Raw genomic sequence first — 24,539 nt, forward strand, 5'->3', positions numbered from 1 at the left:
ATCCATTCAGAAACATAATTTACTGTGTTTATAATTTATCATCATTTTGTAGGCAAAGGAAAAATTATGATGTGCCAATATTGTCTGAGAATGTAACTATTTATAAATGGGGAACTTGCTTTTCCTCCAAACCCAAAAGTTACTCATGCAGTTCATGCTACAAAATAGAACTACATGGTCTCTACAGGCAGTGTTTGGCATTATATTCCGTATTTTGTTTATGTTGGGATGGAATAAGAATAGTAAATGTATCCTGGTAAAAATGAAACACCATTGACTCTGTTAAGTCTTTATCACTTAATTACAATAGTGAATCTAATTCCAGTGTTATCCCACTCTATTATGTCTCACAAGTTCAACTTTACAAGCTGTCTTTATACAAATGCATTATATTGGGGCTGAATACTGTGATCTGTACTGTATTTGACATCATATAACAGGCAATCATTAATGTCTATATTTTCTATGAGAGAACATTATACTGATTTGGTTTTAGTCTACTTAATTGCAGTGTGTGACTAGGTTGGGTACTGTGGAAGTTCTGAGCTGGCAGTGTTTCCATGTTCTTTTTGTTCAGAATTTAGTGTCTTTATGGTGGCTGTATGCTGTGAAGCTTATATTGTTCCTGATAAATGCCATAATATTTTAAAAAGGTTGGTTTTCTAAGAATTATTATCTATTCAGTGTATTGAATGGTTCATCACGGCTTCTGCTTCTGCATATATGTATATTCACACCTACTAGTGCCCTGGTCGTTTAGTATCAGACTACGTAAAACACCATTTAGACTTATTTCTTAACGACTGCCTTCGTTTTTCATGCGGCAGATGAGGTTTTCTTCAAGACTTTGTTTTATCACTATGTCGTGATCTTATTACCTGTGCTGTGATATCTGGTTTTCTTTAACATATCTCCAACCGTTGACCAAAAGGGGGTGCTAATAGATCAAACAGTCAGATGTGTTGCATAAAGAGGTTAAGGAACCTTTTTTTGTGCAATGAATTAAGTCTCAGCTACTGAATTAGATCACATAAATAAAAGTTTTCACATCTGGGTGTTTGTAATGTGCTGGTCACAGCAGCTCTCTTCGTGGAAGGCAAATTCATGCCTTGTAAATATGGCTGCTTCTCACCTTCCACTAGGCTTGTGGGGGATCCTTCATGACATTTTCAGAGGCTCTGTGGCAGGCATTCTCTTCTGTAAGACTTCCATTTGTTTTTCCATTTATGCGGTTTAAAAAAAAAAAAGGCGTATAAGGGTTAAGCATAGGTCATTTAGCAGATATTTAAGAAGTTCAAATTTGTTGAATTTTAGAGATTGAATACAGATATTCCAAACTACGAAGATAAATGTTCAAGTCAGATGCCTTAATAACCTTCATCCTGATAGCACAGAAGACTTTAGCTGTCCATTTTTTCTACTATTTGGTTTCTCCAGTTCAACAGAACTGGTTAATGGCATCAATAGAGCTGGGGCCTCTAACATAAGAAGGGAAGAGGAGACTAAGTATGTCCCCTGAAACAAGGAACTCTGCTACATCATTATCCCACAGTGAGATAAGACGGTCGAGAGACCTGATACTGGTGTGAATATTGTAGTGAAGACTGGAGAGCTTCCAGTGGCTTCTCAGTGGATGCCTCCATTTGTGTAGCAGAGATGTGGAACCCATTTGTGACTTTGCTGGAACAGCAGATGATGGTGGAAGGGGAGTACACGCTTCTCGTGGAAGACATGATTAGATGATCACAGCATTTGTTTTTCCAGGATATGTGATACCTATAGAAATTTTTGAACTCTACAAATCTACATTTTCACTAGTAGTCATCATTAATTCATTGGGTGTTACTGAGGTAATGTAAGAGTATTTTTACAAGTATTTAATAACAAGATTGTTTAGTGTAGTCTTTGTGAAATTTCTACTGTTGTCTCTCGACACTTAGATTTACTGTGAGACTCTAAAATAACAAATTGTAGACATAACCCAGTCTAGATGCAATCTTCAGGTCTATAATGCCTCTCTAAAGAACTGTGCACTGTGGAAGAAAAAGTGACCTTAACCTTTTTTAAATTCCTAACACTGAAACTCAGAAATGTCATTGAAGTGTATTGTTTTATAGCAGATATTAAAGCAGAGTTCATGCTGAAGCTGGACCATGACCAGATTGATGGTAAAGACAAAATTATGTTATACAAAGTTACATTTTAAGTGAACTGTAGAAATGAGTATAATGAAATTATAATAAATTATAGAAATGGTTAAATGAGAATAGTGTAAAATGATGATACAGGATCATATAGATCAAGTTTAAGGAATTTAAATGCCCAACACAATGGCACAGGGTAGGGAGAAAATACCACTTTCATAAGTGCAAACCAAATGACAATTTGAGCGGTGGTCTCTGTAGCCAAAGGAGCTGTACGTTCATGCCAAGTTATCCGTGTTTGTGGAAAGACAAAGACACCTCCGTATTTGTGTGACAGACTAACACATAGAGAACAAAGAAGGAATCCTCCATTAAGAGAGTGACTAGGAGATTTGAGAGAGGGGATGTATTTGGGGAGGAGGAGTGTGATGCCAGATGCATCCAAAGGAAGCAGGCCCAGAAAGACAAACTTCAGCAAGAGGAGAATTTTGCTGTGTGAGTCCCTGTGAACTTAATGTGGCATCTTAACCAGCCATATATCCAGGCCTCCTTGATGAAAGAAAAAGTTTTCAGGGACTAGAAGACCTTGTGAAGGGTTGGTTATAATCCAAGAAGCTGCAGATTAGATTAGCCACATACTTTCCCACAGTATCGCACATTAATGTATCTGCAAGATCATAAAGGACATGGGTGACTTTTTTTTAATAAACCTTAATTTTACTTTTGTCTACGTAATTTTGAAGGGTTTTTCTTTTAAAAGTCTAACTATTGTAATAAACCCAGACTTTTACATTTAAAAGCTTGTTTGTTCATCACGAGGGAGCTCACTATAAAACAAATGTTTGGGCAGATCCACAACAGAGCTGTGGCAAGCTTGGAGTCTAGTCATACTTTGTTTATTACATAGCAACTGTGAAGGAAGTTTGTCTGATCTGTGTTTTGAATGGGACATGAATGACCCTAGAAGATAGCAGGATTTGTTGTTGCTAGCTATTATGTGTAAAAGCTTCTGTATAGTTTCTGAACTTCAGAATTATGTTACTGGTCTATTTATTATTATTTAAAGTATTCTGTGTACAGTAATTTAAAATCAGAGTTTGATTAGTCTTGGAACAGGGTAAGAAATGGAACTTGCTCCTCTTAAGGCCTCATCCCAAGATGTTTCGACAGGAAAAAAAATGCATAAGCAGTCAAAAACAGGCAAAACAGGATAATGTGGACCCATATTGCTTACAAAGAGAAAGGAAGAAAGCAGATTACCTTTCTGGAGGTCAGCAGTAGAGGAAAGGAGAAGAACCTTGTGAGAATGGAACTGTAAAAAGTATGTTTTATACTTCTGCAAGTTTATGTGTCACAAAAGCTACCTAAAGGTCAAGGTGGATATGGGCAGAGACAAGTATTAATTGGGAATTTTGTAAGAATTAACTTCACTGTTGAGGACAGAATAAAAGGTTTAAATGGAATGGTCACTTAAGTGATTTAGATTGCATATTCATTTAATTGGAAGGTAAAATAAATATCGTAAATGTTATACAATTTCTAAGGGAAAACTTGAGTGATGAAATGATACTTGTCGTTGTGGGAGTTTGAAAAGAGAGGGTTGTGTGAAAGAGGTCTGTTTCTTGGTTATCTCCTTAGTTAAATGCCTGACATTAGGGACAAACTTGAAATGAAACCTGTTGAAAATTAAACAAGCGCTCTGGGAATCAAGTAACACTTTCTATTAACTTTTAAATAGTGGTATTTCAGATCACATGATATTTCAGAGTTGCTGGTATTTCTAAGCTCCAGGTTACTTTCCTATGAGAGGTGCAACAAATGGAAACATCAACAGCCTGTCATCTTTAAAACAAAACTGGTGTTTTATGTATTTTTTACACAGAGGCAACTCCACGGACTTACGGTTCACATTCCTAGTCTAGTTCAAATGCCAGTTTTCAACCACTCTTCAAAGAGGAAATTCTTAAGGAAAGTATGTTCTTTCCAAATCATTGCAATCCAGGGATGGACAGAAGGCTGGGCGTTTAAGAAATGTACAAGGCTGCAAATTCCAGTAACAGTTGGGCTTTTTCCAGAATGGTGTAGTCAAGAGAAATGGCTTTGCAAAATGATGAAGAGGAGCAGAAGTTGCCTTAGGTTAGTAAACCATCTGTCTGCTTTTATAGAAGAAGAGCTAAAACATCATGGAGAGCTGTAAGGTGTGATGCCTTGCAATTATGCCAGTTGACACAGATATCTTGTGCAAAAAAACCAGTTCTCTCTGTATGCAGTGTAGAGGCATCTCAGAGAGAGATTCTGCCCACCTTTAATCTGGTGGGATTTTTACCCTGCGCTTCCCTATTAACTATAATGGTATGAAATATCTTTAATTTTTTTTCTGTAAATACAGAAATTTCCAAAATGAGCAATCATCTGAGTAAAAATGATGTCAAATGACAAAATGCTGAGTGGAAATCATTTTGGAAGGGCATAGCATTTATACTTTTCAAAGCTGATTAATGCTTTTCCAAATAAAAAAACCAACCAAACAAACAACCAAATTCCAACTGAATTGTGCTAAATTTTGTTCCAAATTGCATTTATATTGCAAGAAAAAGTGTGATTCTGATCAGCCTTATTACTTAAATCCTGGCGTACTCCAATATTTACATATTCATCAGACGTCTCCACAGAGCAAGGTTCAGACGGCTTCTTGATTCATAGTTTAGATTATTTTCTATCCAGAAAGGGCTGATTTGATGGCATAATCCAACGTCCTCCTTTGGCCATATATTAAGTAGTGTAGTGAACACTGTATCACATGACATTCTAGAATACCTGAAGAATACTACTTTGATACTAAAATTCGTGGTGTGGGGGAGAAACTAATTTTCCTATTACAATGTTTTTGCCTTTTTTAAGGTGGGAAATATTGTGGCTTTAGCTACTTACCAGTGGAACTCAAGTGTAATGCTGCTGTTCTGAAGGCTTTTAGGATAAGTTCTCTTTTGGTGTGTTTTTGAATAAGGACCATCTAAGAGCCATTTCTTGTAGCATACTGCAGGATCTGTCTATGCTGTTTTTATGATGTATTGTTTTATGTGTACAAATTAAAAAATGACACCTGTGTTGAGCCAGAAGCTCTCTGGGACAGAGATTTTGAGCTAACAGAATAGTTATCATTTCAATGTATGAAATTCTTGTGCTCCCTTGCGCTTGAAAACTTCATCTTGTTTTTCAAAGTACCCTTCCAGACAGATTTTGTCATTTTAAATAGGAATAGATGGGTCTCTTCATGTCACAAAGTTGGGTGATTCTATAAGCTTTGTGCTTTGAGTGTGTTTTTCATGATATGGAGATATTATGTTGTTATTGGTAGATGGTAATTTAGTAGGGTGTAATCTGCATTAGAAGTGTAGATTTGTGGGAATCTGCATTTGAAATATTACTGAATTGAACTTTGTTCCAGTTGCTTAGTTTTATAGGATTCGGCTTTCTTCATAGTCACTAATTTCAAATTCCTTTCTAGTGTAGGTTTTACCTCCTAAAAACTTTACTGTGCTAATATTGTCTGAAAGTTGAATGCTTGTTTAGTTGATGTGTTAAATCCAGTGCAGATAGATTAATTAAATGATCAATATCTTCAAATGCATTCTCACCAGAATTGACAAAAATTAGGAAGAGATTTGAGATTAGAAGACATGGTAGATGCATGTGTTATGGAGAGTGTTCCCCCAGTTAGGTCTGCTATGTTTTCGTGGCTTAACAGAATGCGGTAGAAGATACAGAGTTATTTAAAAGATGGGTAGAGGTGGTGCTTAGGGACATGGTTTAGTGGTGGACTTGGCAGCGCTAGGTTAGCGGTTGGACTCGATGATCTTAAAGGTCTTTTCCAACCTAAATGATTCTATGATTCTAATTCTATGGGTTTTGACTGGTTGTGTGCAAGTTATCTGGTCCTGAGACATCTTTCGCATTATTTACTAAACAGTTATGGTTTATGTGGGCGAGGGGTTAGTTTGCATAGTATTGCAGATTTTCTGAAAGTCTTGGAATTTGGCTTTAAAAGCTGTGGTGTTTCTAAAGGCACTTGTGGATGGCTTCCTCAAAAATTAGGTAAACATTACCAATAGAGTTAAATTACTGGAAGTATGGTTGTAAGTATCCCATAGGCAAAATTTCAAAGTTCATTTGCATCTGCAAGCATGTCTGGCTTCCCAAATTAGCTAATCTTCTGAAGAACAGTGGAAATGAAAGTGGCTTAGTCCCTCTTACTGTTCAGTTGTCTATATTCTTGCATTTTTGTGCCTCATTTGTTTAAAATGACCTTAATTAAATGTGAAGCACACTATTAGCTCAGAGAATTGGGCTTTTTGGTTTGTTTCACTTGCTGTTGCATTGTTTTGTCAAAAGATGATTTGTGCTTGAAGGGCCCAATCCTGACATTAGTGAAATAATGCAAATTAAGGGCAAATTTTGCTTCTTAATTCAGTGATCTGGAGCTGGATTCTGTGTTTCCATCTGTACCTTACAGGTTTAGTAATTATGCAAGATTAATCATATTTCTTGGAAATGAATAGGCTGATCCATACTTATTTAGAAATGAAGCAAAATAGTTGTGAGCTTTGACCACTCAAAACCAGAAAATTTTGTTTGAATTATCAGCTTAAGGTTTGTTTTGTTGGTTTTTGGCTGGTTTTTTTTTTGTTTTGGTTTGGTTTTTTTTAGATTTGTTAATATTCTCTTGTTAAAGTATAGGACTGGAGCTTTGCTATTACAAATAGATTTAGGACTTTTTTCCTCTGATGCCATCATTTTAAGGATCAGAGTTCCAGAATGCTTGCAGCAGCATTGTATTTTTCTGTCTGTTCGTGACAAACCAGCTACTGTACATTCATATAGACAGTACAATCCTTGCCACTGGCAGTCTCTCTGTGACAGAGAGCCTGTAGGCTGACATAAAGTGCAGCCTGTTGTGAACTGCTAAGTGGGAGTCTGCCAAAAACTCAGCAGACAGAACTAATTGGGGAGAAAAAGGATTTTTGTGCCCTCATCTCTCCGTCTTCAATTTTTTTTACAAGACGGATATTGTTAAAGTAACTTGTTTATGTAAGATTTGTCTGCCTCTATTTTCTCATTGCATGAATCATTTTTTAACTTCAAGTCTTGCACTGCAGGTCACTGAGCACTTCCACATGGCGGCTGGCACAGGACCAAACTCGAGACACGCAACTCATCGCAGCTGATGAAAAATTGGTAAGGGTTTTCTACTGCATACTGCTATGATACAGCCTTCAGGGTTATTTCTGCACAATAGACATTCAGTATGGTATTCTGCGTTCTTCTAGGAAAGCCGTATAAATGTGAACTACAAAGCAACAATGCTTCATACATGATAAGTATGTGAAGGAAATACGGCATTCAAAGTGTTAAGCAATATAAAATAATGAGTATCTTGTTTATTATTATTATATTACGGCCAAGGACTAGTATGAGCTCTAATTTATAACAAGTTTGTTCTTTTTGAAAGCTGGGTGTATTTTCTGTGTAGTGAAATTATACAGAATTAGCCAGCTTCCTGAAATTGTCTTCATTAGGACCCATATTACTAAAGAAACTTGTGTAAAGAAGCATCATGCAAGATTATTGTTACTATGCGCATATACTCTAGCTTTTGAATATGCATGAAGATTAGATTACAACTAGGAACAAATGCATAACATTCTTCTGCTAATCAGTAGCAGATTAGAAATTTGGCAATCTGTTCTTGTAAGTTCTTCCATAATGTGTGGTCTGTTACTCTAGATGCAACCTGACACTTATGTTTACATTATTCAATAGTATAATTTTTGTAAGACTTCTGGGGGGAATGCGTCACAGCAGAAGCATGCTTTTCATTGGTTTTCATACTGCTTTTGAATCTTCAGGAAAAAAGAATTCCCATCATATGTACCAGACAGTTCATATTGTAGGTACTTTCTTGTATCCCTGAAGCTATATTAACTACTTAAGAACTATTTGGAATTGGTATTTATAAATTGAACATTTGTAATCATAACTACAGGTTGAGACAGCTGGAGTTTAACAGGCTATTGGAAAAAAGGACACCTACTTTAACAACTCTAGGCCTTTTTTTTTCTCATGCTTTGGAATATAGATGTGGCAGTAATAATTACTCAGGTAAAAAAGTGCAGTTCTTTTGTAAACTTTTCTGAATTTAAAAAGTAATAGTATAATTTTAGGTTTAAAAATTAGAATATATTATTAATTTTTTAACCTATCAGACATGATTATCTTGCTAATCTAGTTGCGTAACTTGGGATTCAGGAAATTTCATTTAATGTACAAGAGTTCATGAGTTGGTATGTAAGTAAGATTCACCAAGTCAATAGGCCTACATTTCCCTAAACAAATTATGAATTGCATTTGATTATTGTAGCACTGTTCTTTAACATGAAAAAAAAACCTAAATAGAGTTTTTATATGCCTGAATTTACAGTATCACATTTCCCTATTGTGACCTTGGGTGATGGATACATAGATCTGAAAGAGACTACAGTGCAAAGAGACCTACAAAATAAATACTCTTCTATCTTCCATTTTGTATTTGAATATACATTGTCCTCAGTTAGAGTTGTACATTACCCTGTCTAGCTATGAAAGTTTATACTTCCAGTTGAGTTAAAATGATACTAATTTGAAATACAGCTATTCTGTTCTCTTAGTGTTAGTGTAAATGAACTATAAGTGAAGCGGTTATTTCTAATGTCATTATATGTTCTCATCAAGTTGAAGATGCTCATATCGTAGTTGCTAGGGGTTTTTTTTGAGATCTTATAGTAGCAGCCATTGAATAATTTTGTTTAATTCTGATACATATAATGTACCTAAATTATTATTGTATCCTCAGTTCTTTCAATTATTAGGTTAAATATCAGACTGAATAGTATTGTCCTGCAATATTGTGTGTGTAGGTGCACATTCTAGATGCACAAATCTTTTTTTTTCCAGGTTATTGTCAGGCCTGAAACAAAATGATAGAAAATTAGAATATTATTTTAAAATTTTCATTCGTAGATTTAGTTGAGTTTTTGGAGAAGTTTCCATAATGCCATAAAATATCCAATAATTGATGTTCTATTAATGGGCAAAAATTTATATCCCGTTAGCAAGGAAAATCTTCACAAAGAGGTTTGATGTGGTTTTCAACTCTTTGAGCATTAGAAGACATTCTCTAGACACCTGTTAAACCTCATGGAAAAGTGGAGTACTGTATTAACTTATTTTTGGTTGTTGCAGTGTATTTCCTAATTTTAAGTAGGATTAATTACAACCCATTAAAACTAATTTAACGCATTACATGAATTTTCTGTTTTTTAAATAATGTTGCTAAGCATAATAAAACTACTACTTCCATGCAAGTTGTAATTAAACTGTATTCCAGAAGTTCATGCTTAACTTTTAATTAAAAAAGACCGCTTCTCTTGTGTTACTGTCGAGTATATGCATTTTATTGTTAGAAATCATTAAATCATATTTTGATGGATTTGTTGGCTTTGCCACACTTTTTTTAAAGCCTGGCATCACATTATGGGTGGTTTTTCCATGCATATTAGAAAGAAGAAGCAAGAAGAGGTGGAAAATGGGATATGGTTATCCTTGTTTGCCTTACTCCTCTTGTAGCTGATTCTGAAACTGAACTCTTCTGTGAGTTGATGTTTACAAGGCTAGCAGAGTATCACTGTGGTTATCGAAAACTTTTAACTGCATATTGTAGTTCAATGAATCTGTCTATTTCCAGTGCTTTTGTAGACCTTGTATTCCTATGTGTACATGCATATGCTAGAACTTGATCAACAGGGATTCCTTTGAATTATCTAGAGTCCCATTTGGTTCTGTAAGTACTAAAATATTCCTTGTCTTGGGAAACACAAGTGAAATAGAAGGGGGAAGAGCATCCTGACATTGAATTATTAAGCAGTAGTCAGTCACCTTCTTACTGCAGCATGTGTTGAATACAACAGAAAAATGAGTTCTAATGAAATAGTAGACAATAAGTAGCTTAGCTCACATTCATTTTTCATATTAGAAAAAAGCGGGACTCTTAAATGTAAAAGGAGTTTAATGCTCAGCTTGTGTAGAATATATCCAAGAAATATCATCTTTGTCTCAGTTACTAGATGTTTTCAGTGAATATTGAATAAAATAACTTTCACCAAACAGTTAAATCCAAAGAAAATAACATACAAAATGAACAAAGCTAAACAGAAATATAGTTCTTGCATCACATTTTGAATCTCTGGCCACCAATTAGCTCATATTCCAAGAGTCTGGACAAATAGCTGTGTGAAAAGTAGTCTCTCAAGACCCTGCTTGCATTAGGAAATCTGGGCTTTGGAGGACAAAGGCTGTCGGCAGCAAATCTCCCTCAGGTAATGTTCCAAATGATTTAACTGTTTGTGCGTATGGAGTAACAGCTTCCATCATCATTATAAAAAGCTTCAGTGGTTTTGCCTAAGATGGGGGTTTGAACTGTTTTAAATTACTGTGATTTCTTTCAGTCGTTGTAAGTAGGGTGCATCAATACTGTTTGTTGCAGCTAAAAGTTATCCAGTTCAGTATGTGTGCTTTGAGCAGGCTTCCCAGTCAGTGCTGGTAATGCTGCATTGTGGGTGTCTAGCCTGGAGTTTCTGTGGGCTAGGCATTTTTGTGAAAGTTGCTGTCTGCAGTTGAAAGGTACCCCGCAAATATTTACCAATAAAAGGACTTCCGTAGTGGTTAAATGATACCAATATTGCAAGAGCATTTCAAAATTAGAACAACTACCAGAAAATATCCTTTGCATCTCTAAAGCAGAATATTCCACTGATAATGTATATACTGTAGCTCAAAGCAAAAATTACTGCAAGATTAGTTGTAGGGTTTGGTCACTCGGGAGGCGCTAGAAACATTGTGGAACTGTGGTTAAGGATCAGCTGTTAGTTGCAGCCATCTCACAGATGTTTTTATTCTCTATCAGGCCAAGGTAAAATAGGATGAGTTGCTACACAGAGTTAAGCAATCAAGAGCAGTGCTATCAAGTGCAATTGAAATGGTACTAAAGTAGTTTTTGCAGCATTGTGAGAACCTGTAGGGACGGACTCTACTACAAGCATGACAGGCTAACTGAAATGATGCTATTGACATTTCAGCACCTGTCCTGAAATTGTTTTATTTCTTCTATACTGTTAGTTAACCTTTTTTTCAGTAATGGTTCAGAATTCTCAGTACTGAACCTCGGCAGAGGGCCCTTTTCCTTCTGGTTGTAGACAAACTCTACATAACTCTCGGAAGATAACTTGCATACACCAAATTGGGTGCAAAAATCTGAACCCCTTTTTGAGGATGAGCAGTTCATACTTTCCAGATGATGTTCAAGAGGAGCAGTAAATGCTGTATACTGAAGCTTCAACATCCTAAGTGCTGTGTCCTGCCCTTGGGTCACAACAACGCCATGCAACGCTACAGGGTTGGGGAAGAGTGGCTGGAGAGCTGCCCGGTGGAAAAGGACCTGGGGGTGTTGGTCGACAACCAGCTGAATATGAGCCAGCAGTGCGCTCAGGTGGCCAAGAAGGCCAACAGCATCCTGGGTTGTATCAGAAATAATGTGGCCAGCAGGACCAGGGAGGTGATGGTGCCCCTGTACTTGGCACTGGTGAGGCCGCACCTTGAATACTGTGTTCAGTTTTGGGCCCCTCACTACAAGGAGGACATTGAGGTGCTGGAGTGTGTCCAAAGAATGGCAGTGAAGCTGGTGAAGAGTCTAGAGCACAAGTCTTACGAGGAGCGGCTGAGGAATCTCGGGTTGTTTAGCCTGGAGAAAAGGAGGCTGAGGGGAGACCTTATCGCTCTCTACAACCACCTGAAAGGAGGTAGTAGTGAGGTGGGGGTTGGTCTCTTCTTGCATGTAGCAAGTGATAGGATGAGAGGAAATGGGTTGGATATTAGGAAAAATTTCTTCACTGAAAGGGTAGTCAGGCATTGGACCAGGCTGCCCAGGGAAGTGGTTGAGTCCCCATCCCTGGAGGTGTTTAAAAGATGGGTAGATGTGGTGCTTAGAGACATGGTTTAGTGGTGGGCTTGGCAGTGTTAGGTTTATGGTTGGACTCGATGGTCTTAAGGGTCCTTTCCAACTTAAATGATTCTATGATTCTACTAACTATTGTGAAATTGGTATCAAGAATCTTAGGAGCTTCTTCTTGGCTGTTCAGAGGTAGCAGTTAGTGTCTGTTGTAAGTGTTTACTGCTGGATAATCCAGGAGTAGCGGTGTATTAATAGGATTCTCAGAACATGAACCTTCTCAGAAAAAAAGTTGCGGAAACACTCCAGTCCATTTTTTTTAGAAGACTGCATTATTAGCAAACATAACATGGTGTTTTCAGGATTGAGTCATAGTTTGTTCACCTTCATCCAAATCCCAATTTTGGCTAGGCTTAGAAATTAATGAAATTGTAGAATCTTTGTTTGATTAGAGAAGCAAAGACTTCACTATAATCAACAGTGATAATACTGCAGTTCAAAATAAAATATACAAACAAGTGAAAAATAGCCTGGAATGATGAAACTTCTTCAAATCTCCATCTGATAGTCTACAATGCTGCGAAACAAGAGACATAGGTAATCGAGCTTTAACATGCTTTTTAAAGTGTGATCATTGCTAGCAGCCTTTCCCAAGAACCAAGAGTATATAATATACTTCACTCTGAAAACCAAAGCAGTAATACGTCATAAAATTACGTGCTAGACAGTGTGACATTGCATTTGAAGACTCTGCATAGGAGCTGTTTTTGCAACTTGGTGAAGAGAAACACTTGGCAAAGTATGCATTTATCAAAGACAGCCTTACTAGATTTCCTTTTCTTGAAACTACTATTCATCCAAGAATTCTCCAAGCATTACTGCTGTGTTAGGTAATAATGATATAGTGGATGTTCTATGTTTTGGTTTTTAAAAATGCTGTTAACCTCTTATGGGTTATTCCTTGAGGGTGAGTTCAAGCTGTTCTTAAAGAAACTTAACGGGATAAAAGAATTTAGAATAATCTTTTCTTCGTTTAATCCACTCTAGCTGCAGTATTTATTCAACTGGTTACTATAAAGGATTCAGTGCAAGACAGCATTCCTCTTTAGATGAGGAATGTAACTTACAAATTTTTGTGTGCCTTATATGTATGGCTCTGTGCTAGGGAGTTGTCATATTCAAAGGGTGCAAGGTACCAGGATGGAAATCGGTGTGGGGGTTCAGACAGAGTTACCCCTTCCTTCCCCCTAACCCCAAATTTCTCACTTGTAGCTTGTCTCTCAATTACATCAGCAGCTTGCATTTTGCTTCAGAATAATGAAAAATGAGTAAAAATGAATAAACCTGTTGTGTAAAATAAGGTTAATAAGAGGGTTTTTTTCACCCTTTACTTTGCAGATGTGTTTTGAGAAGCAGTTTCTAGCTTTGGCCAAAATGGCCTTATGTATATGAAGCCTGTGGTTTGGAGAAGTACTTTCTTCCATCACAGTTGTGTCAAGTAAGCAGGAGACCAGCTTATTTGAAGTATGTTGTACTTAAGATTCAAGATAAAAGTTGTTTGCTTGTGGTTTACAAGATATTTAATGCAGTATGTCTTGTCCTCTCTTTTCAATTCACATACAATACTTAGTGTTTGGTTTGCATTCAGTTATCTGTGGTCGTGATGTTTGACACTTGAATGATACTAGTTTCCAATGTAGAAGGTGTTTAAGGTTTAAAACCACATTCTAGAATGATTTCAAAATTAAATGCATTCTTTCAATAAAAGTGAAATATTCAAGAGAGAAGACTGTTTGCAATTAAAATACATATACATCTACTTTAATAAAAGTGTCTAATTTAAGAGTGGACTTGCATAGAGTTAAGTACGTAAAGACCTTTACTTTTTGTGGTCACTGATAGTTTATTTTTGCTGCATTTTTGCTGGGGAAAAAAAAAAAAAGCTATTCTTTTTCCACTGCCGCCCCCCGCCCCCCCCCGGACTAAGAAATACTACTCAGGGCAGGAAAAAAATGTCTTGGATAACTTTGGCAAGCAGCTAATGTGAAATGTAATAGTTAAAGTTTTTAATGATTTTGGGGATGGTGATAATCCTCCTCACTTCTTGTACACCATGCTGGTCTGCCAGAGCATATAGTTATTTCGAAACATTGATTTTTTTTGTTTTTCATTTAAATAATTTGGCAGCTGCTTCATTTTGGCAGCTGCTTAGTTTTGGCTGGTAGTTGCAGTAAATATAGTGGAAGTTCAGGTGTAGGTGTGTGTGTAGTTACCAGATTATCTAGCTATGTACACATTTTCACTACTGCAAATTCACTGTATTTTGCTGTTCGGCAGTTAAATCCCTCTTCAGTTGGAATATCCTAGCTCAGTTCAGCCTATACTGCTTGCTACAACTGGTTTCTGTAAGCAATTGTAGTTTGATGAAGCTTGCAGTGGTTTAGAAAACCTGGTTGGCTGGGTATCGATAAAGAGCTTTCTGTAAGAATGTCTGAGAGCAACAAGTTACTCCCCATGATAAAGAATCTTTCTATAACTCTGACAGTCCAAATAAAGGAATTGCCATCACCTTTAGCTGTCTTTTAAGAGCAATAAATATTGCTGTATTACTAAATTTCAGCTTGAGATAATTTTGTTTTTCAGTTTAGAAAACTACCCATTTTGCAAGTAGCCCAGAACCTCATAGAAAGTGATACATAGCTGTGTCAATGAGAGCAATTGCACTTTCATCCCTGTGTAGGTTTATTTTGGTTTTAGGATAGGGTAAAGGATTTGGATTTCTTTGTCTGAGCCTTTTGGTGCATGGTAGTGCTATCTCTGCTGGGTATTGGAAGGAGGAGCGTCTGAGATTGAGGTTACACAACCTTCTAACATCTCAAGTGTCTGTTTTGTCTGGGCTTCCTTCGCGCAACATTCTTGTGCAGAAATTTCAAGGCTTTAGTCTGGAGCACTGGGTCAAAGAATATGCCTCTTTGAAGGGTGTACGGGTGATTTTTTTTGTTTCATTACATCATATTTTATTTTATATCAAAGATTACTGGTTTTGAAGAGCTTGCTATGATGGCTGCTCAGAACAAATTAAAGGACTATCATTGTGCCATGTTTAGTTTGTCTGGCTTCCAAAGGGTTATTCAACATGCAAATACTTGTTTGGTTTTGTAAGTCTAAATATGCAAGTAATGTTTCTAATCTGCTAGAAAGAATAAAAGAAAGCCATTGATACAGTCTAGTAATGAACAGGAGCAATTTCGTTTTTGTAGCTGTTTTGTTTAGTAGTTTTGCTTTTTAGAGACTAGATAGTATTTTAATATTCTCATAAAACAATACCATTATCTGATCCTTTTCTAGAACACCTAAGTTAGTATCCCCTGTTATGAAATATTTCTTTAGATGACATGAATTCTTGTCCAGTCAGGAATAGTGAATAAACAATTCCTTGTACTTTCCTATTCAATCAAATGTGTCTTTCTGCATTTTTGTAGTATATTTTAAGTTGTAGCTTTAAGACACAAATCCTAGCCTGACTAACAAAGTTCTATGTACAGACTTGAAAGCTATTTCTAGTCATGAAGTTCTAGCTGAATCATTTTATCAAGTCGGAAGGGAAAAGCTTTCCTTATCTGAAAGCCCAGTAATCCTGTGGGAAACCTTGAACATCTTAGTCATGCTGCAAGAGGGCTTGGTGCTTCTTAAGTACTACCTCTTTCTACTCAGAAGATCGATGGTGAAATGGAACCAGATGCTCTTCCAGTTCTTCATGGCTTGTTTATGAGGTATCTTTGAACTACTTTCATGGTTGCTTTCTCAAATTAGGAATGTTAACCTGTGTTAAGTGGGGACATGGACCATGGAGAGAGCAGCTGATGTTCAGATCCAGAGTTTCAATATGCAATTTAGTTCTTGTATTGTGAAGCATGTACTGTACGGAAATTGCTCAATCTCTTATGTGTCTTTTTGACATGCTCTGTTCTATTTACTCCATAAAACCCATTGGCTTCTGTTCAGTGCAAAAGAAAATCTTTGCTTCATGGGGAAATAATTGTTACCCTGTTACCTGTTAGCCTGAAAACTGTGTTAACAAGTGAGAAGAAGCTGAGCTATAAGGAATTCCTACAAAATGGTAATAAGACATACCAAATACAATATTTTTTTAAAGATGTTACAATTATGTTGCAAATGTTTTAAAAAAATTAAGAATATGGTGAGTAATTCTGATTACAAACATCTGAAGTTTTTCCTTACAGATTAATTTTATAGATGTGCACATACATTCATGTATAAAAATAAATAATGGTATTTTTCTATACAGGCCAACATCATCATCATAAATCATATATTTTAAAGTTTTCACTGAGTAGCATGTTCATCAAGCCGAAGCTTTTTTAAGATTAAAATTGTAGTTTGCAGTAGTATTTTATTCTTCTGTTTTTTATTTTAAAAGTATTTTATTCTTCTTTGTAATTTTTCTTAGGTACATTTTCTTAGGACCACATTTTTGTTGCCATGTCCACTCCATTTGAAAGCATTCTTGGGTCAACTAATTCTGGTTCTTTGATAAGTCAGAAGTTGAATATCTTCTTCTGTAACGTCTGTTTCCAATACAAATTCTTACTTTCATCACTGTTTAGTAAACACAATTGTACATTGTACTCTCCTTTGATTTTTTTTCCCCACAGAAACAGAAAACTGAAAGGAAAGATGTAATGTATCGAGCTGAATTACTGAATTTAACTGGTGATGGATTTCTCTCTATTGTATCAGGAAGTATAAGAGCATGATTTCTGTCCTATAAATAACCTTAAAGGCCAAGCATATGAAGGCCAAAGCACAAATTACAGGGACAGACTTATAGATAGAACAAGCTAAAACCATTTTGTGAAGTAACACTAACACATTCTAGCTACAATTCAGCTTTTTAGAGAGAGATTGTAGAAAGCTTCCATTTTAACTAACCATATAGATAAATTTGAAGAAACCATTTTTGTCCAGTGGTATTAAGCTGCATATTTTATTGATTATGTTGAAACAGTTGAAGCCCCATCAACCCTTCCCATCCCCACTAGGGAATAATGACTGTGTTACTGTTAGAAAAGAACCTTCTAAAACACATTTAAGGCTTAAAAGCTGTATGCACTAATTAACAAAATACAGTGAACATTTAAGCTGTTAATAGCCGCAACATCCCTGATGCATAGACCTTCAGTATGCTAACACTGCATAACAGTTCTCTATTGTGCATCTCTTTAACGAGGGTAACTGTGTCAGTTCTTTTCTTGCTTCACTACCTGCTGTGTATGGAAATTATGTACACTGTTTAGCACTTGCTTTCAACTCTTAAAGTCCATCCATATTACATAGAAGCATTACATCTTGCATTAGGGTAAGGGACAGCTTTTAACAGGTCTGGCTTCCTTGTAATTTCTTAAATGCAACTTTTCTTCTAAAAAGCATACATCAACAGGGATTTTGCTCTAAATTTGCATTTCTTGATTGGGGATTTGCTTCTGTTTTTCTCCCCTATGTCTCACACTACTCATTACTATGTGGCAAAGACTCATTACAGACATCACTTTCTTTATAAAGGAGATGTAAAGAATAGAGAACATGCATCACAATGAAGGCAGGCATTGGCTTACATGAACTCAGGATTTCTCCATATTGTCCTTATTAGCAGACCATGTACTAGTGTGACAGTATTGTCAAGTTGAACTATAAAACACTACTTTTTGCTCTTTTTTCACCCCCCCCTATTGATGAATGTCTTTTTTTAATAAACGAAAGCCTAAATAGTTTGTTAAATTTTAACCCTTAAAGTTAAATGGTGTTCCACAGCTACCATTAAATAGGGACTTAATAGGTGGTTGGGAGGTGAAAGGAAAAGAACGCCAGAATGCACGATAATGAAATAAAACAAAAAATGTTTTAGTATTCTTTGCTCTAGCTGCCAGCCCAGGGAGATTGTTAGCTAGTTAAAACTGAACCCACAATGGATGTTTCATATACTGTAGTGATAATCTTTCTTATGACTTCATCATAGAAAATCTTACTAGGGTTATCAAGTATTACGAGTTTACTCTACATACAAATTTGAAATCAACAGCTCAGACCTTAGGACTTCTGCTGTCCAGATGAGAGTATGAATTGGCCAAGGTGTTCCTGCTTCACAGCAGCAACTGTACTGCTAATGTGTAATTAGTGTCCCAGTTCACTGCTAGGCTCTGAATGTCATGCTCCTGTGGGTCTTTTGCAGCTTGAACTGTAAGGGAGCTTTCCACAAAACTGAGAAAAGGCACCCCAGCCACACATTTAACACAAATTACACCCCTTTGGGTCCAAAGGCTGAAGATGATGAAACAAGTGGTGCCTGTATTTGGGAACCTGCCTGGGCCTTATTTGGAGAATTTCTTAATGCGTAATTTAAAGAAAGCTTTATAAGGTTTTCAAATGAGCATAAAGCAAATCAGAACTGTTAATTTTCTTGTTCCTGGGAGAATTCCTCAAAAACTTTATAAAATTTGCTTAAATCATGCGATTTATTTTGTAAATACAGGTAACTTTTAATGAGTGTTAAAAATAAGGACTTTACTAAAATGGGATCAGAAACACATGAAAAATACAGAAATTATTCCCAATGTGCAAGAGTAGCCTGAATTTTGGCTCTCACTTAAGATATGGAAGACACCACCTGGAGCTGCTCGTTGGGGCTTTGGGTTACCATTTTATAGACTGTAAGCTCAAGTGTCATCTTTAGTGAACAATTCACCAAGATATTCTTGAAATACTGTGTTTAGCTTTGCAAGCCAGTCTGCTTATTGTGACTTATGCTAGGAGTATAACATAAGTAATCAGAACTGCAAACTGAATAAATTTTGTTTGAAAAAATATACCATCACGGAACTACAAGTGAACTACAATATACTATTTATTTAATAGTATATACAAAATTGAACTAATCAGGGGAATTAGTACAAAGCTGTCTATTCTAGGTGGGCTCTAGCTGCTAGTACTTCTGTCTTCTTCCCTTTAAAGCTCCTTCCTGCCTGCTTTTTTGTTTTCCAACTGAGAAATAGTATCTGTAAGAACAGTTGCTTATGGTAGTAAAGCAGTAGAGTGTTTCCATAACTGTAAATTATTCTAAGAGGAATCAGATTATTTCAATTGTTCAGTTATCTTCTTTCTTTTTCTAAATGCATGTAAACTAAGACTGGCTCTCCTTTTATTTGAAAGTTTACAGTCTAAAAACTTTGCTGTAGTCTTAACTAATTCATTTTTTTTACACATTATCTAACCTGAGGATTGTGAAGTTCTTGTAGAATGCTTGAAAGTTGTGCGCTATAGAAAACTCTCTATTTTTAAATGCCTCGGAGGTAATAAAAAAATCCCAGCCACTTGGGTCTGTAGAAGCAAAAGATTTGCTTACATATGCTTTGAATGAGTTCTAGAAAGTATGTTCTCTCTAAATTTTACTGTATTACAAGAAAGAGTTTATAAGATCTGCTGTAAGTAATTCAGAGTTTTTTCCCACCTTGTTCAAGATAAGCATGTTGTTTATCATCTCCTCAGTTGAAAGAATGTCACAACCACAGTGAAGTCTCTGATGACTATTAGTAGCAACATCAATCTGTTTTTATGAAATATATTGTACTCCCCTGACCGCCCCTACTTTTCTCCATTTCATAATGATTTTCTTAATTTCAGTCATATGGAGAAACTGCAAAGTGTAAAACCAGGTATTTGATTCCCCTTCTTTTTAATGTCATGATACTTACCCAGACAACATTTAGAAAACTAAGACATACCGTTACAGGAAAAAATTATGTTATTAATAATTAAATAATCATTTTGTTTTGCTCTTTGAATTTTCTTGGCAGAAAAACTATACTGAGGATGAAATATCCGTCTGTGCTGAAAGTGGGACTTATGTGTTTCGAATGTTTCATTTTTAAATTTCTAAAATGTTGTTTACCTGTCCATCAAGAATTCAAGCTGAATGATAGGTATTTTTTGCACATTTCTCAAGAACAATGCCTCTCTGTTTTGAGGCTTGTCAGGGCACCAAGAGGTGCAAAATCTGAGATTTTTGGGTTTATTTTTAGTATTATGATTTAAACTAACAAAAGCACAACTCAACAGCTTTTGCCATAACTTTTACCATTAATCACTTATTTATAAATACAATCTTTCTATGACTTTTGCAGGAGGCAAATATGAATACAAAGTTTGGGAATGTAATGCAGGCTATAAGTAAAGTGTTTTAAGATGTGAAAGAAGGGTTGCTGAGGGGGAAGTTTTCTACTTACTAGTGTGAAGTCATGTTCCAATTTGTAGAGAGCACCTGGGGTTTTTAGAAGTCCAATCAATTATTCCTGTTTACTCTTTCATCATGTTCTTTCTGAACAAATCCAAGTGACATTTGTTTAATGGTGTGTGGGATGTGTTGTGCCATTAGGTTTGTAGTATCTCATGCAAGCAGCATGGAATAATATTGGGCATGCAAAATATTGGGAAAGTGGAGTGAGCCTTTGTGCAGTGGGATGACAGGGAAGTTCTCCATGAGGTTTTGCAAAAACAGTGAATGCTTAGCCATCGTGGCTGTTAGAGTAGTATCTCCCCAGCTATGACATACAAACTGATGAATAGAATTTGCTGAAGCTAACAGCACTTGCAAATATTGGACTGTTTTGGATGCTGACGCCTCCTTTGCATAGTGGCAGTCAGTAGTCTAAAAAGTATTATAACAGACTTATGTTTATTCCAGTAATGTGACAATTTTTGCCTCCGTTATACCCGCTTTTCAGCATATCCTTTTCTCTAGATCCAGTTTCTCTGTAGTGTTTTCTGCAAAACTGCCTATGGAAAGAGATTTTCTTTAAATAGAAGCCTTCATGCAATGATTATTGCTATTGAATGCTGTTTCCTATTTACAATGTTTGGTTTTCTTTTTTAAAATATGGTTCTTTCACTGCTTTCCTCAACTTCTTTATTAATGGTTATGCAGGATGGTTAGATGGGAGAACACGTTAGGAGTAACACCATGTTGTTCACAGATTACTGTGATAATGCAAAAAGATTGTGAAGCCTGAAAGAAAACTGTATTCTGTGTGATACAGAGTTTCCTAAGGGCAAATATGCTTTTTTCCCCTTGTTATGTCTGTAGCTGTTAGATAAATGTTGTCTGACCATGTTTTTAGTTCATTCTGCTCCATTTTTTCACTTACAATTTGCATAGTAGATTCTGTTCTTTTACATTTATTTCAAAAATACTGTATTGAAGTGTAGAAACGTAAATGTTCTCATCCTGACTTACAGCCTAAGCAACTGAGCACACTAAATAAAAAGCTCCCTTCGCAGCAGCTATATTTTGTGGGTATTATGCAAGATGTTCTGTGCTTTGATATAACAGCTCTTAAAGAAAGTGTATTGCAACATGAATTTATAGCAAAACTTTATGCACTTAGTCTGGTAAAACATGTTGGGAGTGGGGAAGAGAGCAAGCTGTTGTAAACTCCTATAAAGTACAGAAAACTTTTACTTTCCCTCCTTTCTAACAAGTGTAAACTATTGAGGCTAAGTAGGTGGGGCAACCAGAAGTAATTACTAAGGCCAGTGGCATTTTTGCGGTTTAATAAAGGCAGAAACTAATTATTCAGTTTTTATTTAAGTGAAATGATGCCAAAAAGGAGGTTCCTGCAGGGCAGCTGCACCCCTTCAGTGTTACCCTAATTTACCACAGACACAACTGTCACAAACAGAACTTTTAAACTTGATATATAGCCACGAAAGTAAGGAGCCCTTTGTCTGGAGTGCATGCAGAAGAACTCTTTTATACAAATCAACCCGCAGATGACAGACAATGATGAAAATTTGATTCTTTGAAGTCATAATGTTCATTGAAATGTGTGAAATTCTGGTATTGAAAAGAGAGCGGCTAGCAAGACTCTAAATCCTGGGTGGTTGCTGGAAGCTTGCTGGGAGGTTTTTCTGTGTTTTGACATCAACTTCCCATTGCTTGTTCCCTGTTTCCTTTATTAAAAAAAAAGACTGGGGGATGCTAAACAGTAGATGGTTGATAGTGGTTATGTACAGTTTTTGTCTATGCGTGGAAAGAAATGTCATAGGAGAAACATGACACCTTTATGCACACCTGACCCATCTATTCAAAAACACTTGTTTTCAGAGACACTTTCAATCCTTTTGTCTCTTTCCCTTGAATTATAGAGTTCCATTTCTTGTCCCCTTTGGAATTTGTGCTATTAGTGGAGTACTTAGAAGGAAATTCTCGTTTCCTTTAAAAGTCATCTTCGTGCCAAATACTGCTTTCATTGACACTGCATCTGTGAATAAGTTTTTCTCCTTGCTGTATAGCACATTTATCGTTTCTTATTACTCCTTCCAGAACACCTTTACCAGGCTTTCCACCATGACAAGTGTTCTTAGTGTGAGTTATAACAAAGACAAAACCTTCTCTTCATTTGTAAGCAATGTGATGTGATTTCTGCTGGTTTTGTCCCTTTCAGCTTATTCCAAGAAGAGCCAAAATGCCTCAAAATGAGGCAAAATCTGATTTTTTTTGAATAAAAAAAAAAAATCAGAGGTTGTTTTAAAAAACAAACCCCTCTACATATATTAAGAAAAACAGAATGTCAGAATGCACCTTTTAGATGATAGCCTGTGTTAAAAATGTGAAGCAGGGTTGTTAATCTTTAGTAAAGCAAACCTATACAGTTCACATCTCAAGTCTTTTATATTGCCACCTTATTATTTAGAATTTTGAATGCCGAACACCTCACTAATATTTTAATATGCTAATATAGCAAAATCCAGTAAGGAACACTTAAAAAAAAAAAAAAAAAAAAAAGAGAGAGATAGTAATGTGAAACCAGCTGTCAAAAACATCTTTGTTTTGGAAAGTTGGTTCACAGGTAGTTTCAATGAGAACTTGAACGCAGAACAAAGCACTGAAGACACAGTAAAGAGTTCAACCCAGTGCAGCATAGTTCTTTTCAAGTATTATATTGTTTTAATGGCATCTTGGAGCGGGAGCTTTAGCCCATTGAAATGTCGCTTAAAGGACAGGTTCTTCTGTCACTAGCTGGAGCTGTGTGGATGAAATGATCACAATAGAGTGTTGTAATGCATTTTAAAAGTGTGAGAAATCAGTTAGTCTAGACTAAGAGTGCGCCTACAGGGAATAGGAATTTTAGAGCTTCTGTGCTCTTTAGGTGTCAAGTATGTGATAGATGCCAAGCCTTTTTATTCCATATCTTTGGCAACAGCTCAGCTATGCTACAGTACCTTACGTGTCTACAGCAAGCAAAAACAGTGATTTTATGTCAGGACAACTTGGGCTTCAGAAACCAGAAACTCATTGTCCTAACAACTGTCTGTTCAATTGCCAGCTTTAAAATGGGGGAGATATCAATAAACAATTGCTAGATTCCCAGAAGGCATGGAAACTTTAGCTATAATGAATCAAAGTATGAAGAGCTAGCAACACCATGTAGATATTTTAGTTTCAGAAAGTAGGCAGGTTTTAGTTTTCGCCTTGAAAAGATTTTTAAGGGATGAATCCTATATTATTAGTGAAATAACTTTGATTTGGAGCCAGCTGAGTACCCAAAAAAACATGGCTTGAAGGGACTTATGATTTGTCTGGGGTTTGGGTTTTATTTTCATCCAGTTGAGCAAGTCTAGGCATTTCTTTCCTACAGTTACCTCATAAATATAGCATTTGCTGGGTTTTAATACTCTTTTTAGATTGTGTTCTGTATGCACTAATGTGTAGTATTTTTATGATTCTCTGGTGTGAAGACTTCAAAAGAGGAAATTGTGTATGTCCATAATGTTATTTAACATAGTATCTTGTTTTAATAATTCCAGATAATTCTGGAACAATTCAAAAACCTCTAAATCTAAAGCATAAAATTCATAATGGACATATGAGTTGCCGAGAATAATAATAGTAAAAAAAAAATTCATAATTTTGAGCTATTTTGAAGCTTGCGTATTTAGAGGTATTTGATTGTAACAAACATGGAATTTTTGCATGTAGCAGATTATTTCAGAGGGGAAAAAGAAATTTCTTGTGAATATTCTTACGTTTTCTCAGTAGGCATGTTTGTTAAATACAGAAATAAAGGCTAATGTAGTAGCCTATTCCTATAAACAGGCAAGCTGAAACACTGAAGCCCCACCAAACTTTACTGCAGGTAAAAAACCCTTCTTGTTAAACAAAGCACTTTGCCAATTCAAATAAGAAAACTTTAAGGTATTTCCTTCTAAAACCATTGTTTAAGCTTCAGCAGTCAGAAATGCCAGTCTGTCAGGAGGCGTTTTACATACATGTTGCAACATTC

General features: G+C 36.1%; 1 protein-coding gene across 3 annotated transcripts in view; it reads left to right on the plus strand.

The window, feature by feature from the left end:
• The window catches only part of NDUFS4 (NADH:ubiquinone oxidoreductase subunit S4), a 49,483-nt gene that overhangs the window by 14,106 nt on the left and 10,838 nt on the right, over positions 1-24,539 (plus strand). For all 3 annotated transcript variants that reach the window (XM_087759842.1, XM_087759841.1, XM_087759840.1), the window contains exon 2: positions 7,301-7,379. In XM_087759842.1, coding sequence (XP_087615968.1) covers positions 7,301-7,379 — 79 coding nt within the window. The remainder of the gene's footprint in view (positions 1-7,300; positions 7,380-24,539) is intronic.

This window comes from Nipponia nippon, unplaced genomic scaffold (assembly GCF_047370975.1).
Source record: "Nipponia nippon isolate SJK-2023a ecotype South Korea unplaced genomic scaffold, ASM4737097v1 scaffold_20, whole genome shotgun sequence".
NCBI lineage: Eukaryota > Metazoa > Chordata > Aves > Pelecaniformes > Threskiornithidae > Nipponia > Nipponia nippon.